Source organism: Drosophila suzukii, chromosome 3 (assembly GCF_043229965.1).
Source record: "Drosophila suzukii chromosome 3, CBGP_Dsuzu_IsoJpt1.0, whole genome shotgun sequence".
In the NCBI taxonomy this organism is placed as follows: Eukaryota; Metazoa; Arthropoda; class Insecta; order Diptera; family Drosophilidae; genus Drosophila; species Drosophila suzukii.
This window is the reverse complement of record NC_092082.1, coordinates 8,253,203-8,270,448: the sequence shown is the minus strand read 5'-3', so window position 1 is coordinate 8,270,448 and position 17,246 is coordinate 8,253,203. Positions and strand designations below refer to the sequence as shown.

Genomic DNA, 17,246 nt, shown 5'->3' with positions numbered 1-17,246 from the left:
TCCTCTCCGAAAACGGAGCACGCAGCGGAAATGAGTGGGCATAGTTTTAGCATTTTCCTTTAAATTACAAAACAAAACTAAAAACAATAAAGGAAGTTTCGGGAAAACCAGTCGACTCATTCAGTATCCTTTGAAATCTTTCTGTGAGAATCGTGGTCTAATTAACTAGGCATAACAAAATTTTAATTATCATATATAGATTACATTTAATTAGTTTTGAAACTCAATTTATTACAGCAAATGATAGCATTTATAAAATGATTTAAATATAAATATTTAGTAGTTAAAAATAATAAAATATAACTTAGAACCATTAATTAAACCTCTTACTTTGTAAAGAAGCCGCTTTAACTGAATCCTATTGTATTAATGCCCTTTGGTATAGGGTATGCATTACAAGAAAAGTCGAATGAGAAATCAAATATGCGCTTAGCACGATATATTCAAATTGTTTACGTTTTCTGCCGCCCCCGAGGACAGCGGATTTTTATTCGACTTTTTATATGCCACATAAACCAGGACTGTGCGTCAGTACGCGACTTTACAATAAAAATCCCAATCCTCCTCTCCGAGTGGATTTATTTATCACCCTTGCTGCTGCTGGAAGTTTTGCGCTGACGGTGCTGCAGCAGCTCCTGATATTGTTCAATGGATCCATCCTCATGCTTGGAAGTGAAAGAGACGGGCTTTTCAACCTTGGCCTGCTCATCACTGGCGACGACTTTACTGCGCTTCGACTTCTTAAGTTTGTCGCGTACGCGTTTTCCTAGTCGGGACTCTGCCAGCACCTGGCTGACCTTGGAGCTTTTCATGTAGCGTGTGCGCCAGGACTAAAAATAAGAGGTTTAGAGGTGATTACCAACATTATTGTTTAGATTGACATATCGAAATACCTCGGAGTTTGGCTCCTCTAATTTGTCGCGCTCATCCTCGCTTGTGTCCAGAGAAATAACATCGTTGTCCATTTCCTCAGGATCGGCCAGCTTTTCCTTTTTCTCGTTTTTAATGCTCACTGGCGGTGGCTCGTCTTCCTTGGTCATCTCCTCAATCATTTCCAGATCACCGCCTATTGAAATGACATCGTCGTTTTGATCTTCGTCGTCTATGGCAGCTGGTTCGGGTGCAGGGCTTTGCTTTGATTGGGCAGGAGGATTATGGTCAACTAAGGGAGCTTCTTCCAAGGGCTGTTCTTTTGTCGTTGTTGTATCCATCTCGTCAGACTTTTCCGCCTCATCTGGTTTAGATACGATTTCAGCATTGGCGGGCTGTTCTGTTACAGCTGATTCCTCTGCCTTTGCAGGTTCTTCAGGCTTGGATGGCTCTTCTGCCTTGGCTGGCTCTTCGGGCTCATCGCGCACTTCACCTTCCTCCGGCTCGCTTTCTACGACTGGAGCTGGTGGCTCCGCTGCAGCTGGTTCAATGATTTCCTTGGACTTCTGTTTTGTGCCCTCATCATCCGTACTGTCGCTGATCAGCAATGTTTCCGGCTCTGTTTGTATGGGTATCACATCTGGTGAAGCAGAACGCGATTTGGAACGTAGCTGCTTGGGGGAATCCTTCTTTGCAACCAAAGTTTCGGACGGTGTTGGAGGAGGAGCAGGGGCTGGAGCTGGCACTTCCTTTTCTGGTGACGTCTGTCGATAGTTCCGCTTGATCTTGATTTTCTTTCGGGGCGCCGACTGTTCTTTGCTGCTACTATCTGCATCTGCCGAACGGATCAATGTAACCTCTTTGGCTGCTTTACTTTCATTAGTTTTGCGGCTGCCCGACTCCTTGTTTTTGGAGCTGCGCTTTTCCTTTTCCTTCCGCTTAACTTTCTCTGCTGGTACCTCGTCATCATCATCCGATTTGACCTCTATCTTAGTGATTGGCTCCATGGCAAGTTGAGAGCGAATGGCTCGGGCGCGCGCTTGAAGCTCCAGCAATTCCAGCACACTCATCTGACCGCCCGCTGTGGAAGAAAATATGAAACCTTAGTAACCTAAGCCACTTCAAGTCATAGGGACACTGATGTAGAGGGCAGTTGTCATAATGTGTTCATTCGATCTTGTTTAGTTTTTATACATTAATAAAGTTGATACTCACACTCCTTGTTTTCATTTCCATTGTTCGTTTTTTTGGCTCTGAGCTTCTTCTTGTCTAAAATTTAAATTATATTGAAACAGATTGCATTAAAAATTGTAGATAAAGTATAGTTTAAATTAACTGCACGCCAGAATGCCGATCAACCAGCAAGCGGTGGAGCCGCAGTTAGACAGCCAGACTGCTGAGGATCAGGGAGAGGAGGAGGAGCAGCCGGAAGACGAGAACCGACTGGAGAAGTTTACGGTGAGGCTCAATGGACAGCATGACTTGGAACAGCGCTTAAAGGATTTCAAAGCCGCCTGTGAGGCTCATGAGAAGCATGCCAGGCGGCGAAAGCGGAGACGCTACTACCATCTGGGTCTGGTGGCCAAGCTGGTGACGGAAACCACCCATGACGAGCTGCGTCGCATGCTGGAGAATGGCACCTACACTTTTCACGTCGATACGGTGGCCAATAAGCCCGACGAATTGAAGGCTATTCTGGACACCATGAACATTGCTATTGCGGCACACACTGAGGAAAGGGAACTTCGCCTCACCACCGGCTTGGCGTTGGAGATTAATGGCGAGTGCTGCCGCGTTGGCAGACTGAGGAACAACTGCACCGTGATGCTGGCGAGAGGTGGGGTTGTCACTCTCACCACCGATGAAGCGTACCGCTACAAAGGCTACAAGGAGATCGTCTACGTGATAAATCTGCGGGCTTATCTCGCCTCTGTCCAGCTAGGCGACATTGTGCTGATCGGACGTGAAGTTAGGGGTCGGGTGGTGAAGACCCTCCGCGAAGCACTGACCGTGATGATCATCGATGCTGGTCTGGTGGCCTCCTACGACTTTATAGAGCTTCCCAGGCAGTGCCACAGTCTAGATCCCGAGGTGTATCCCGATCTGTATATGAAAGACCTGGAAATGGCCGCGTCCATGAACGCCAACTATGTGGTTTTGCCTAAAATTCGATGCAAGAGCTTTCTTCGAGCCATCCGGCAGACCCTGAATTCTGGTTTCAGCCTAAAGTTGATCGGAATGATCGACTTTGAGTATGTGCGGAGCAACATGCTGGATCTGCTGGGCATCATTAAGCTGGTAGACTACATTTGGATTCCGGACATGTTCAACGTTAACTGCTGTGTCTACAACTACATTATGGAGGACGTGCTGCCCATTTCGCAATGCCAGAAGAAGCCGGTGATTGGCACGGTACCGCTGGAGCGTTGCAGCGATTTCAAGCGGTTCGAGTTGCATGAGTTCCTGTGGAAGGTTGACGCCATCCACATCCAGAAGAGTCCATGGTGCAACAAATATCCGCTGATTGTTAAGAAGCTGATGCCCATTAAAGATTATAGAGTTGGTGTTGTCCAGAACAAAATGGTGGTGAAGAACATCCTGACTTCATACCAGACGGTAGTGAATTTTATCATTCGGACAATCAGCTCTATTGAGTGCCAGGCCATATTTTTGTTCACCAAGTGCGAGACCGCCAGCGTGGCCCTTTCCCGCGTTGAGATCTACTGCCCGGTGTATATGATGATGCCTCTGGAGGACACAGACGATGCGGAAACAATAACCTGCAAGGTGGAACTGGCTCGAGCGCTTCACTTACGCCGAAATATGCACCCGGTTTTGTACACCAAGGAGCTCAACGAGTGCAACTACAATCCCATTGAATTTGGAGTCGATTTCATGCGGAGGAAGGGCTGCTTGGAAGTTGGCGACTTTGTGGTCACGCTGGAGGTGGGCAAGGAGGACACTGAGAACGTGGCCATCGGCATAGGTGAGGATGTCTGTATCCTGCGTGCATTCTACGTGTCACCACTCTTCGCCTGCGAGAAGTTCAAGTACGGTGGCTAACTTTCCGGCGTGCAGTTGTGCAGATAACACAGATTAACCAGCTCTAAATTAAATGTAACTTATGCCAAAGCACTCACTTCTTCGGGATTCCTGACCTCCAATGTCGCTGTCCGAGGAAATCTCCTCCAGAGAAATGTGTTCTGAAAGGGGGCTCTTTAGGGAGTGGTTCTAAGAGTTAAAGAGTGCTTAAACATACCCTCCTTGTGCTCCACATCTGAATCTTCAGAGCTTTCGGTGTCTGTGGGACACCTGGTGCCTTCTATAATGGATTTCAGCCGCTTTGTGGACAAGCAGAGGAGCTCCTCCAGGCAGAGTTCCTCGATTTCGTCAAGGGGGGTTTTCTGTGCAATGATGGCAGTTAGTAATCTCATTATAGGCATTTTTTAACCCACCTTTAGAAACTCCGGCGCCAGGTTCATGATAGTTTTCGGTTTTAGGGTCCCAAAAATTTGTTTCACCAGCTCCAGACGGTCGTCTATATAGTGGGTCATCGGGTGCAGCGTGCGGTCCTCCTCCATCTTTTCCTTCTTTATGCTGATGGGCTTGGGGATTTGGTCGCTTTTGCTGTGCTTTTTCGCCTTTGAGCCGCTCATTTTATCCAATTTGTTGTCAAATTAAAAACCAAACAATTTTCAGTCTTTCAGCCAGCGTTGCCACTTTGATTAATGACCGGTGCACAGTGGTGCAAAGTTAGGATGCTTTGCGGTGTATGTTAAACTAAATGTGAAAAAAAGTTAATGAACGCTAAAGTTAAAGTCTGCAAACGTACTACTAGGTTATAAAAAAAACTTAAAAATTTGTTTGTAATTTAAAAATACTTTTTTCTTTTTCATTTCTTTCACGAATTTAATTAACAGAATTTCTATTACAAAATTGAAGTGTGTTACCCACTGTGTGCTGTAGCTTACAGTGTTATTATTGTCCGTGCAGAACAGCTGATTCTGAAGCGGTGTAAGTTTGTGAAAATTCGTCGTGCGTTTTTCTGTCAAAAATTAAGAAGGTAAGCACAATTATTAATTAGTTTTCCAACTGTGAGTTGAGAAAAATGGTTGCAAGCAGAGTAGATAGAAGTTTTCATTTGAAAAGGTCAGTTTATATTGAAAAACTTGTGTTTTTATTTGAAGAGCTGTTACGCGCAGTGAGGTTATTTCGAGCAGATTTCAGTTAAAGGTTATTACGATTTGTAAGGTGAGTTAAAGACTATTACATGCCAGGTTAATCAAAGAAAACATAAACATGCAAAATAAAATGCTGCCGCGAAAAGCGTTACATCCCCTGTTAACTGCTGTTAAGTAACAGTGTTGGCATATTTAGGGCATTTCATTTGGGCGGTATTTTCTGACGGCTCTGCCAGGGCACACTGAACATCTGTTCCACGGAGAATGGCTGCGATTTCGCGTCGGTAAAAATAGCAAATACTCGTTGATGTGCTGTGGGAAGGCCTCCTCCCCGGCTCCACAGAGGCCCCGAAAGAAGTGAGCAAATGTGCGCGCCGCAAGATAGTAGCCGTCGAACGAACGATAGTGACGAAAGCACGTAAATTCAAGTATCAGCCGCCCCGCAATTACGATGAGTGTCTCGCGCGGCAGCGGCAACACAACACTGGACCTGCAGCCGCTCCTGGCGGACGGCGATGATGACAGGGAGCAGGAGGAGAAGCTCGGTGGATCGGGGGGAGCATCGCTACTTAATGGATCCGGCTCGAAGGAGCTCAGTCACCGGGAGCGCGAAGAGTCTGCGGTGTTCGTCAAGAAGATCGGCAGCGCCTTGTTCTACGGCCTGTCCTCCTTCATGATCACGGTGGTGAACAAGACGGTGCTGACCTCTTACCACTTCCCCTCGTTCCTGTTCCTCAGCCTGGGCCAACTGACGGCCAGCATTGTGGTCCTGGGCGTGGGAAAGCGCCTGAAACTGGTCTCCTTTCCGCCCCTGCAAAGGAACACATTCGCCAAGATATTCCCACTGCCACTGATCTTTCTGGGAAACATGATGTTCGGACTGGGCGGCACCAAAACCCTGAGTCTGCCCATGTTTGCGGCTCTGCGGCGCTTCTCCATTCTGATGACCATGCTGCTGGAGCTGAAGATCCTGGGACTGAGACCTTCGAATGCGGTCCAGGTCAGCGTGTACGCCATGATAGGTGGAGCACTGCTCGCCGCGTCTGATGATCTGTCCTTCAACATGCGGGGCTACATCTATGTGATGATCACCAACGCCTTGACCGCTTCGAATGGAGTGTATGTGAAGAAAAAACTAGACACCTCGGAGATCGGAAAGTACGGCCTGATGTACTACAACTCGCTGTTCATGTTCCTGCCCGCCCTGGCCCTCAACTATGCTACTGGGGATCTGGAGCAGGCGCTGAGCTTTGGCCAGTGGAACGACTCAGTGTTTGTGCTGCAGTTCCTGCTTAGCTGCGTGATGGGATTCATCCTGTCCTACAGCACCATCCTGTGCACGCAGTTCAACTCGGCGCTGACCACCACCATTGTGGGCTGCCTGAAGAACATCTGCGTGACCTACCTGGGCATGTTCATTGGCGGCGACTACGTCTTCTCGTGGCTCAACTGCATCGGGATCAACATCAGCGTGCTGGCTAGTCTACTGTACACGTACGTCACTTTTCGGCGGAAACGGGCGCCCGATAAGCAGGCTCACTTGCCCACCACCCGCGGCGAGAATGTCTAGCTTCGTCTTAGCTCAAACTCAAGCCAAAGCCATACGATATGTTTAGCGTATTCCGTACTTCGTTCTGCGATCTGCGACTTCGTATTCGATTTTCCTATAGCCACACAGCGCATCGTCTCTGTACATATATCTAGCTATGTATCTAAAAGAGTGTAATTTAGCAATTATGTAATTTTAATCACTTTGTACATTTGTCCGCATGCAACTGTTTCCTGCATCGAAAGTGTCATAAGTTATAGAAATACACAGACATCCAGCACCTCCGCCGCATTGGGTGTGCCAGATAACCGATTGTTTTCTATCTTCTGTTCCATTTCGGGTCGTTAGCGATAAGATTGCCTCCACCAGCTCTCCACAACTCTCCCTTTGCTAATTAAGAAAAAATTATTGCCCTCACATGTACTGCTCTAATTAGTTGTTGGAGTAAAATTTGTAATTTGTAGAACCACGTTGTGGGACTTTTCAATTACCTTTGCTTAATCGGGTGTTTATCTGTTCTGGGTAAACACTCGCTGGAACTTTGAGAATTCTACAAAACAAAGTACTGCAGTGCTGGACAATCCAGCAGCGTCATCATCTCGGCGGAATACTTATGAACGGGTTGACCGATTACGGGTTACTCTGTAGACCAGTTCGGGTTTTTCATGTCGTTCTAGGAAAAAAACATTATCAGGCCAGGGAGCGTTTCCGAGTGGTAATTATAAAACTAAGATTAGCGCGCCTTTAGTTTTTGGGCATAGACATTGTGATTTTCCGTTTGCTTTTGTAGATTGCCTAATAATAGACTTCTGTTAAGAGTAACGAATTGGATTGTTAAAGAATTTTTTGCTTTATATAGAAGTAAATAAATGTGCGCAGCTGAAGCTCTTCTGTTTGCTGTCTCCTAACTAAATATATGCTTTAAGATGGATATCTGTTTCTAAGAATTAGTTAACCCAAGCGACAAAGTTTTTATAATATACTCTTAATTGTCTAAAACTACGGACTGTAAATTTTGTTTACTTTTAAATTGTTTTTATGTGCACTTAACTTTTTAAATACACAGCATTGTCACTATAAGTAGTGACTACCCATTTATTCAAAAAACAATGACGACATTGAAATTGAGCATAAAATCCGAGTTGAGGTGCCAGTGCCCCCTGCAGCCATTTGTTTAGGTTTTATTTTGAGACCCCGCGATATTGATAGGTGGCGAATGAGGGATTCGGAGTGGAGACAGGTAATGAGGAAGCCGAAACAGGTTTTCTCGGATTAAACCGTTGGGCGGTCCGAGTGCGGTGAGGTAAATTGTTAGTCAGCATCAGCCCTGTCCGCGTACCCACATTATGGACAAATTGTTTGCTCATATTCGCTGCTATTGAAAGTGGGCACGTACGGTCGGCCCGAGCGACAAGCTTTAACCGAAGACAGGTAGTCAGGGTCATGTTTATGTGCGCTGCTGGTAATGATGATGCCGACGATCGTGCTGATAAGGTCACCGGGTGTACCTCCCCATGTCTCCTCTTTGAATCCACAGATCATCATGTTGCAACGCTGCTGGCGTTTCCCAAAGCCGCTGGCCCTGCGACGAAGTCTTACTTTGGGCGTGGTAAATAGCCAAGCGGTAGCCACAGAATCGCCAGAGGCAGAGCCCCAAGATGCCTTTGAGCGTCAGTATCTTAAGGATCGCATCGAGATATCGCCTTTCCAGCGGCTGATCCTGGGAGCAGGGTCCTCCATTGCTGCCCTACTAGATCCAAGACGGTGGGATATATATTTTTTTGCATATTTTTATAATTAATTAAATCTAATAACCATTTATTTCCCTTCAAAGTCACGACATGATCGCCTGTTTGGGCGAGACCACTGGAGAGGATGCCCTTTGGAGCATTTTGGACACCATGCAGGCCAGCGAGGAGGGTCAGCGCATCATGGCCGACAAGCCCCGCATCCACACCAGCACTATTGACTTCAAATACCTGGAAACTCTGCCACCAGATACGTTTGGAGCCTCTTACGTCAAGTTCTTGAAAGATAATGTAAGTAGAGCAGGTGATAAAAAATGTAGGAACAAGTTAGTAAACACAACACGTGCAGAAATCTGGTTCAAAGACATTCTATAGATAAGTGGGATAGGAAACCAACATCAAGATACATACTTGTGCCAAATACGAAAAAAAATTATTTAAAAGTTAAGATCAAACTTGTAATTCCGACTTCACAATATCATCTACGCTTAAAAATCTATAAAGATAACTTTTTTTATTTTTTAGGGGAGATCACCATTTAGTTATTTGGAATTAACCGAATTATATTAAGTAATTTTTATTTTTTCTTAAAGTTCAATAGAAAATAAAGCCGCAATTGATTTGATTGAATTGATTTCATAAATTGACTTGACACTAATTTCGGTAACCAACTTTCAGCAAGTCACGCCCGACAGTCGCATGGCGGTGAGGTTTTTGGAGGACCCCAAACTGGCCTACTTGATGACGAGGTACAGGGAATGCCACGACCTGATCCACACTGTGCTGGACATGCCCACCAACATGCTCGGCGAGGTGGCCGTCAAGTGGGTGGAGGCTCTGAACACGGGACTGCCCATGTGTTACGGAGGCGCGGTGTTCGGAGCAGTTCGCCTACGTCCCAAGTGAGTTCAGTGAACTGCGGTGCCCAATTATGCCTCCATTCACGCATTTGTTTATTTGTTCGTCTTCTTAGGCAGAGGCGTGCGTACTTGAAGAGCTATTTGCCCTGGGCCCTGGAGAATGGCAAGAGGACCAAGCCCTTGATGCCCGTCTACTGGGAAAAGCGCTGGGAGCAGAACATACACGAACTGCGCTCCGAATTGGGCATTACCGTGTTGAATAAAGCTTGATGAGGCGCTTAATTTTTAAATTCTGTTTTGAATGTGGAACTTATCGATTACAGCTATCCTGTCAAGTGATCGTAGTTTATCGAGGCACTATCTGGCAACTCTTGTTGAGAATTTGGAAATTAGTAGTTTTTTACCAAGGGGACTACATAATTATTAATTACATAAATAGGAAATTATAAGATGTAAATAGAACAATAATTTTAAATTAATTTTAAGTCCATTGAAAAATATTTTTAAGCATTAGTGGGAACATCCTATATTCGTAAATGATCGCATCAAAATGTAAACCCATCTGGCAACCATAGACGCTCTGTTTGCTTTTGCTGATGTGTTGTGTATTGTTTTTCGGTCCACTCTTGTTTAATGGCTAATTATCTGTAATTCCCGCACCATGACAGAGAAATTCAATGGATTTAGCCACGACGAGATCCTCAAGATAACGGGCGTGAAGGAGGGCAGCGTGGGCAAGCGGCCTGTGAATCTGGAAGCAGGTTAGATCACCATGAATGAACCACGAAGCGTGTAAACAATTATACGTTTATAATAAAAAAAACCTTCCATGTGTGTGTGAGTAGCGAAACAGGCGCTCCGGAATCAACCCGGCATTCGGCGGATGCCCGATAAGATCTTCCGGCAAGGGGATCAAATACGGAAGCAGCAGCAGCAGCAACAACCACAGAAGCCCATCCAAAAACCGGATGTGGCGAAAAAGGCCAAATCGGGAACGGCAACTCCCACGGAGAAGGCGCCAACTCCCACGGCAGAAGATGACGCAGCCCATGGATCGCTGAACCTCGAGCGCGCTCTTTCCGATTCATTAATGGAGGCACTCTATCATGGGCATGCTACAGCTAGAGATAACAAACCCACTGCCACGTATGCGGATGCTGAGGCAACGTCCACAGACGACAGTTCGATACTAAAGATCAGTGGCGGTGAAGGCCAGACCAGCAGCTCCATAGACGATGCCAGCATCCTGCCGAGCAGTAAGGAGTCCACATCGCGGGAGCGCCTCAATACTGACTCACCCTTTAAGGGCATCTCGCTGAAGGACTTCGAGCAGCATCGTCGCATGATCGAGGAGCAAAACAAGCAGAAGAAGCAAATGCTCTACCAGGCCATCGAGCAGCACACTCAGAAGACGGCGGCAGAGTCAAGGAAGATCGAGGAGATCCGACACGAGCTGTCCAAGCTGGAGAGCGATCTTGCCGTGGACGTGGCCCTGCTGAGGAAGCAGATCGACAATGCCTGCATTCATTTCTCCAATGTAGAGTGAGTGGGGGAGCATAAAACCTGTATAAAGCCGTATTAATAACTATTATCTTTACAGAAAACAATACGTCAAAATAGAGGCTCAGTTCCTAAGGGCCAAAATAGAGCTGCACAATGCCTCTGAGAAGAAGGAGCTGCTCACCGAGCATCTTTGCACAGTAATTGCCCACAACGAGGATCGGAAGGCGCAGAAGCTCACGGAACTGATGCAGAAAGTCGGCCTGGCGCCAACCGATGAGCCCCCTTCTTCGCCAACCAATGTCAATTGAGCCTAATTAGTTTGTTAAATTCGAATTGTCAGCCTGCTTCAGCCTGTTTCCCTTAATTTGACCAGCGAGGTAACTTCCTTGCTCGCTAAAAATGAAACTTGTTCGGAAACTTGATATTATATTAATTATATTTTGCTACATTTTATGAAATTGTAAATTGAAACAGGGCTTCTATATGTTGAGTGCTCTCTAATATTAGTATGTAATTATTGTTCATAGTGTAAGTGAAAAAGTGCAAATTGCAATAAAATATGTATATGTTATGTGTAAAATGAAAATCCATTTTTATATATATACAAAGGCGGTTAAAAAATTTGAAAAAGAAGGGCATTAAAAGTCGACCTGTAACTCTTATGTTATTGTTTTGTTTTGACTATGTGGCAACGCCGCAAGTTTGCCCAACAGCTGATCGTTTTTTGAGTTGAACAAACGTGCGCAAAAGCTAAACAAAATTAGCAGAAAATAAACATTTCTCAGCGGAATTAAATAAAAAACAATCCAATAATGGCTGGACGTGGAAGGGGTGGGAAGACAGGCACCCTTACAGCCGAGCAAATGGCCATGCTGGGCTGCACCAAGGATTTGCCGGTGCAGACAGCGCCGCCTCCCACATTTCCGCCTGTTTTAAACAGGCCCACTACCCTAGAGGTGGTTTTAAATATATATATAACTTAACTTACAAAAAGGTATAATTAATATAATATTCCCGTGATAGACAACTGCCACACAAAATTACCAGCTGCTGTGGAAGGAGGATTTCCTGAACCGTATGCGAGATTCCCCTTATTACATTGTATCTGCCAGCCAGGAGTCTCAAAAACTGGAACACAAGGACTGGCGGGAGGTGACAAGCCTAGCTACATATGTACTTTAAATGTACCACCCCTAATCCTGTTTCTTACAAACCCCCAGAAAGCCATGACTCGCTTGAAGCTCAAGACCCAGCCAGAATTCAATTACAAAGCCATGCCCCAGGAGCTAAACATCTCCAGTCGAAAGCGACGTGCTGCAGATGCACGTCCCAAGCTGCTGGCCAAGAAGACCAACATCGAGGACAGACTTAAGGTGCTGGAGCAGAAGGAACTAAAGTCTGGGGGCGGTGAACAGGACGAGGTTAAGCAGGAATCCGACTCGGAGCAGGAAGAAGACCAGGATGATCCGGAAGCGGCGATGGATGATGAGATGGACGAGGACAACGACTACGGCGCCACATACTTTGACAACGGTGAGGCGTTCAACGATGAGGACGACAACTTGGATGATGGTCCCGTGTACTGATACTAATAAAACCAGCGAACTGAATTCTTTTGGATCTGTGATTTACTATGTCGCCACTTTAAGCTTATTTAACACAAATTTTGGATTAATATACACGTAGGGGGTGACTGGATTAGTCCAGGCTCTTGGGCACGTAGTAGTTGAAGTGGATCACACCAGAAGATTTCACCTGCAATGGGGAACTCGGTTAGGAGGAGGTTCGAATAGGAAGAGAGTGGCTGGAACTCACGAATCCAATGGTACCGGCCAGGACGAGGATGCCAGTGATGAGCGCGGCATTGTACTTGGCGTTCCTCTGGCTGTGATGCTCCTTCCAGTCACCAGCGGGCACGGGCAGATCGTTCATGGTGGAGTGGGGACCATGACCAACGTGGTAAGCGGCACGCGACAAGGCGCCAGCTGAAATTACAGGAAAAGACTATTTAATAAGGTCCTTTAAAAAATGGGGGAACCCCTCTCTTGGGATATGATCTCATCCTAGTACCAAACTATTATGCAGATACATATCTTTAACTAAAAATTATGGAAAACATAGTTAGGAACTTGTAATAAACGATGTTAATGGTTATTATAAGGATTGGTGGGTAAACCATATCTATCCACTTCCTTGAAATCCCTCTTCTAGCTTCCCACATTATGTAATTTTTAAGGTTAGCAGTTCCACTGAAAATAGTTGATGCGCCGCTCAAACTCACCGTTCTTGAGCAGAAGCCCCTGCTTGACAATGTGCTTAACCAACATGATTGCTCGAGAGATACTGGAAATAGGTAAAATATGGTTTATTTTTACGCCAAAGAATTTTTCGCATAAAAACTCACCCGTAAGTTTTCTTGTGTCGAACAGTGTGACCGTGCTATTGTTAAGCGAAAATACCCACCCTAAAATCAGAGATGGGCTCACGAGCCTTAAAATCACTCACGCACTCAGCTTTTTTAAATTAAATTAATTAAAAATAAAGTAAGTGAATATTAATATAGTAAAACGTTTTTTTGTTATATTTTATAATATTGAAATTAATATTTCCGTTAAAAATAAGTAGTATGAAATGTTACTAAATATCTTTCCGTTACTCGTCACCCGCTCCTCTCTAACCGATAGCCTGTAAACGCCTCTGTTATCAGCTCTGTAAAATCAGCTGTTGATGCGGAGGCGTTCTCCGTTTGCTAATTACAAGTGCAAACAATTGACCAGTTGTTGATTCGCAGCAGGACTTTTCTTTCGTGACCAGTGCCCCGCAAGACATTCCCAGCCATGCTGTCCATCGGCGCCATGGCCAACATCAAGCACACGCTGCAGAAGGAGCTCTTCCTGGCCGCCGGCGAGCGCCTCCTTTCCGTGGTGACGGTGGTCAAGAAAAAGGACAAGAAGCCCTGCTACCTGTGCGTGGTCACCACGGCGCCCCCAGTGCCCGTAATTACGCTGTGCCTCATCAAGCAGTCGGAGCAGCGCGAGGGCGAGTACAAGCGCAAGCGGAGCTGGCAGCTGGACGAGATCAAGTGGGTGGACGGCCGGAACGAGCAGTTCGAGACGCACGAGTTCGATCTGCAGTTAGAGAAGCTGTACAAGTGGTACGCCCTCAATCCGCACGAGCGCCAGAACTTCCTTGCCGTGCTCAACCGCCAGATCCAGAAGAGTGTGCGTGGCCAGAGGGCGGAGTTCCGGAATGTGCCCGCTGCCTGGCTGGCGGAAAAGTCACCCGAAAAGGTCGCACTGGGCAGGGCGACGCAGAAGACACAGCACACCGACGACGAGGAAGACGAGGAAGAGGAGGCCCAAGAGTTCACCGCCCTGACGGACAAGGAAGCCAACGAGCTGGGCAAACTCTTCTCCGAGTGCGACTTTGCCATCAAGGATGCGGAGCAGTTCATAGAGCAGTTATCTCGGGAGCTGCACGATCTAGATGGGGTGACTAAATAGGCACTCCAAAAGCAGTATTCATTACTCATAATTTCTTATCTCGCAGGCCAATATGCAAAGTGTTCTGGCTTCGGAGCAGAAGGTTCTGAAAATGATGGAGCACATCGACAACGCCATCTCAGAGGCGGACAAGTTCGAGAACCGCCTGGACAGCTACGAGGATATCCTGGGGCACGTAAAGGAGACCATGGAGAAGATTGGCGGCAAGAATGCCATGATCGAGATCGCCAACAACAACAACATCAAGCTGATGAAGGAGCTCAACAAAGTTATAGTCGGTATTCGTAGTATATTTCGTACCATAGAGCTTAATTGTTTGTTTATTCCTTAGAGCCAACTGGACTTGCCGCACAGCCAGCAGCAGGCTCTGGATGAACCCGACCTGAAGACCGCTAATGGACGCAAAGCGGCCATTGCAGCTGCTCAGTGCCTGCAGCAGGCCATGAACAGCGATATAGATCCCGCCCTGCTTCGTTTGGAGGCGGTCCAGGATCAGCGCAAGCGCTTTGAAAAGTGGAAACAAAAGTTCTCTGCCACTGTCAGTCGGTTTATGAATAACCTGTTCATCCACCTGGGGAACGAAATAGGGGACATGCCAGTCACCAGCACCGAACTGACACTGCCTAATCATTCCAATGTTCATCGGGAACTGACTCCCTATACGGAGCTGATGCACTGGACAAAAGCCATGGATCGGAAGACCTACGATGGCCTGATGCGTGTCTACACGGCTTCGCTAAGCAAGATCTATGACAGGGATGTGAGAAACTTCTTCAATTTGGTACGAACTCATCTTGAAACTTTTGGTCGCAAACTAATTCGATCTCGTATCCCTTTTTTAGGCTAAAATTCAGGTGACAGAGAAGCTTCGAAATTCTCGGGAGGATCTGGACATGTCCACTTCTTCCAGGAAATCAGCAGTGTCGACAATACCCTACGGCACCTTGGGAATTAATAGGGATCAGTGGGGACCCGGCGTGGAGAGTGCCGATCGAATTCGTTTCGATGCTCTGCTGGAAAAGGTTCTAGCTGAGCTGGAACCCATAGCCCTGCAGGAGCAGCTTTTCTGCATTAACTTCTTTCAAATGGACGTTATCAGTCCAACGACGAAGAATACGCAGACTACCTTGGAGATGGAGAAAACGGTGGACATGTCGCAGTCAGTCATATCGGGAGCTGTCTCGCCATCAGCTGAGGGAGTGCCGCAGAAGCGTATCGATCGTCAGATTAACGAGGATGTGCGGAAGTTGATGATGGGGCTTTTCGGTTGTCTAGAACCCGAGCTGGTCAGCTTCATTCAGAGCTTTGAGCGTGTGGACAGTTTGTGAGTAATCGAAATTATTCTATTATATCTACCAGCAAGTCTTAATTACTAAATGTACTTTCCCAGCTACTCTCTATATGTCTTCGTGCGACTCACCCAGCATGTCATGTCCGCCCAGGACACACATTCCTTTCTCAGCATGACCTTTGCCTCTGCCCTGGTGCAGGTGAAGCGCAGCTTTGACCGCTTTATGCACAACCAACTGCAGTCCATAAAGGAGGCCAAGCTGCATAAGCGCTCAAAAGCCATCCTGCCATACGTGGAGAACTTTGAGAACTTTGCCCAAACGGCGGAGGGCATCTTTCGCAAGTCAGATCGTCGGACGGATATGGAGAAGTGGTACTTGCAGCTGGTGAATGCCATCTTTGAGGGCATCCATCTTCATTCGCAGGAGCATCCCAAGACACCTGTGCAAGTGGTTCGCATGGAGAACTACCACCATATGTATGCCTTGTTAGCACAGCTAAAGGTTCCTGGACTGGATGCCCTGAAAAAAGAGGCCAAGAAGTGTTACAATGATGCGCTAAAAGCGTATGTGACTCAGTACTTCGGCCGGCCGTTGGAGAAACTGAATGTACGTTAATGACCTCTCAAAAGAGATCATCGCTTGAACAGATATTATAAGGAATATTTTATATCAGATTTCCTCATACTTTCCCTTCTCCATTTGCAGCAATTCTTTGAGGGCGTGCAACTGAAAGTGGCTCAGGGAGTCAAGGAAACGGAGATCAGCTACCAGATGGCCTTCTCCAAACAGGAGCTCCGCAAGGTGATCGCCCAGTATCCGGCGCGTGAGGTGAAAAAAGGCCTCGAGAATCTCTACAAGAAGGTAGAGAAGCACCTGAGCGAGGAGGAGAACCTGCTGCAGGTGGTGTGGCACGCCATGCAGGAGGAGTTCATTGCCCAGTACAACTATCTGGAGGAGCGCATCCAGAAGTGCTATGCCGGCGCCATGATCAACCTTGAGTTCAACATCCAGGACATACTCGCCTTCTTCTCGGACATAGCGCGATCCCACTGATCGAGGGATTCCTGTCCGAAAGTCTGGAAGCGTTTAAATCGGGTTTTATTTTTAAGTGCAATAGTATTTAAAGCGCTGTTTCTGCTGATTGGAAAATATATGGCGCGCATATTTAAACAGATGTGGATCTGCAAAAGTCGAAAACGATAAAAGAGAGGGATCAAAGAGAAAGATCTTAGAGGTCTCGAAAAAGTTGGCCTTTGGGAGAGCTTTTTAGCGGCTTGAAACGGCTGTTGTTGATTGTATAAGTTCTAAGTATTGAACTTCCCTTATTCAGTTTTCTTAAAATGTGGGAAAATAAATGTTTTTATAAAGGGAGTAAAATATTTTATATATTGAACGGAAAATACCTTGAGATATTTATAAGCAAACCCTTGAGGAGTAGAAGTTTTGGTTTCTGCCTTTCCTCTTACATAAAACCCTTTAAAACTGTAACACTATAATTTAAATATTTATACTCGATGTTTTTGCGTGACTATTAAATTAAAAGCGTTACTTCAGCTGCTCGTTAAATATATAGCGCGTAAATTTAAACCTCCACGAAAGGTCAAAGAGAGCTCCTCAAGATCAGAAGAGATTGTAGAGACCCGAAGAGATATGCAGAGAGCTGTACAGCCCGAAGACTGTGCCCGAAGAGTGAGCTTTCCGGGTGGCTTTTCAACCGCCAGCAGTTGGAGTTCTGGGTCG

At 46.3% G+C, this 17,246-nt stretch overlaps 8 protein-coding genes across 8 annotated transcripts; 6 read left to right on the top strand and 2 right to left on the bottom strand.

Moving 5' to 3' along the window:
- Nucleotides 1-448: 448 nt before the first annotated feature.
- On the bottom strand, nt 449-4,604 carry LOC108013598 (uncharacterized protein DDB_G0286299). The gene is made up of 6 exons (XM_017079535.4): nt 4,326-4,604; nt 4,130-4,274; nt 4,011-4,073; nt 2,086-2,139; nt 894-1,951; nt 449-830 (listed from the first exon to the last, which is right to left on the bottom strand). The coding sequence occupies exons 1-6, from the start codon at nt 4,524-4,526 to the stop codon at nt 579-581; spliced, it is 1,773 nt and encodes a 590-aa protein (XP_016935024.2). The 5' UTR covers nt 4,527-4,604; the 3' UTR covers nt 449-578.
- On the top strand, nt 2,041-4,005 carry LOC108013599 (uncharacterized). The gene has a single exon (XM_017079536.4). It carries the CDS (start codon nt 2,218-2,220, stop codon nt 3,931-3,933), a length of 1,716 nt encoding a protein of 571 aa, XP_016935025.2. The 5' UTR covers nt 2,041-2,217; the 3' UTR covers nt 3,934-4,005.
- A 264-nt stretch (nt 4,605-4,868) lies between the features above and the next one.
- On the top strand, nt 4,869-9,498 carry Coq4 (Coenzyme Q4). The gene is made up of 5 exons (XM_017079376.4): nt 4,869-4,933; nt 8,138-8,364; nt 8,435-8,639; nt 9,027-9,250; nt 9,322-9,498. Exons 2-5 carry the CDS (start codon nt 8,144-8,146, stop codon nt 9,476-9,478), a joined length of 807 nt encoding a protein of 268 aa, XP_016934865.2. The 5' UTR covers nt 4,869-4,933; nt 8,138-8,143; the 3' UTR covers nt 9,479-9,498.
- On the top strand, nt 5,282-6,908 carry frc (fringe connection). The gene has a single exon (XM_017079374.4). It carries the CDS (start codon nt 5,503-5,505, stop codon nt 6,619-6,621), a length of 1,119 nt encoding a protein of 372 aa, XP_016934863.2. The 5' UTR covers nt 5,282-5,502; the 3' UTR covers nt 6,622-6,908.
- Nucleotides 9,499-9,775: 277 nt separating the features above from the next.
- Gorab (Golgin, RAB6 interacting) lies at nt 9,776-11,297 on the top strand. Its single transcript, XM_017077968.4, has 3 exons — nt 9,776-9,969; nt 10,054-10,750; nt 10,809-11,297. Exons 1-3 carry the CDS (start codon nt 9,870-9,872, stop codon nt 11,017-11,019), a joined length of 1,008 nt encoding a protein of 335 aa, XP_016933457.2. The 5' UTR covers nt 9,776-9,869; the 3' UTR covers nt 11,020-11,297.
- Nucleotides 11,298-11,426: 129 nt separating this feature from the next.
- Nucleotides 11,427-12,321, top strand: Polr3G (RNA polymerase III subunit G). The gene is made up of 3 exons (XM_017077993.4): nt 11,427-11,667; nt 11,735-11,863; nt 11,932-12,321. The coding sequence occupies exons 1-3, from the start codon at nt 11,524-11,526 to the stop codon at nt 12,295-12,297; spliced, it is 639 nt and encodes a 212-aa protein (XP_016933482.1). The 5' UTR covers nt 11,427-11,523; the 3' UTR covers nt 12,298-12,321.
- On the bottom strand, nt 12,322-13,202 carry COX7B (Cytochrome c oxidase subunit 7B). The gene is made up of 4 exons (XM_017077994.4): nt 13,116-13,202; nt 12,993-13,054; nt 12,527-12,696; nt 12,322-12,466 (listed from the first exon to the last, which is right to left on the bottom strand). Exons 2-4 carry the CDS (start codon nt 13,036-13,038, stop codon nt 12,410-12,412), a joined length of 273 nt encoding a protein of 90 aa, XP_016933483.1. The 5' UTR covers nt 13,039-13,054; nt 13,116-13,202; the 3' UTR covers nt 12,322-12,409.
- A 222-nt stretch (nt 13,203-13,424) lies between these two features.
- Nucleotides 13,425-16,695, top strand: Sec3 (exocyst complex component Sec3). The gene is made up of 6 exons (XM_017078810.4): nt 13,425-14,202; nt 14,261-14,488; nt 14,546-14,995; nt 15,057-15,538; nt 15,605-16,112; nt 16,212-16,695. The coding sequence occupies exons 1-6, from the start codon at nt 13,549-13,551 to the stop codon at nt 16,557-16,559; spliced, it is 2,670 nt and encodes an 889-aa protein (XP_016934299.2). The 5' UTR covers nt 13,425-13,548; the 3' UTR covers nt 16,560-16,695.
- The last annotated feature ends 551 nt before the right edge of the window (nt 16,696-17,246 follow it).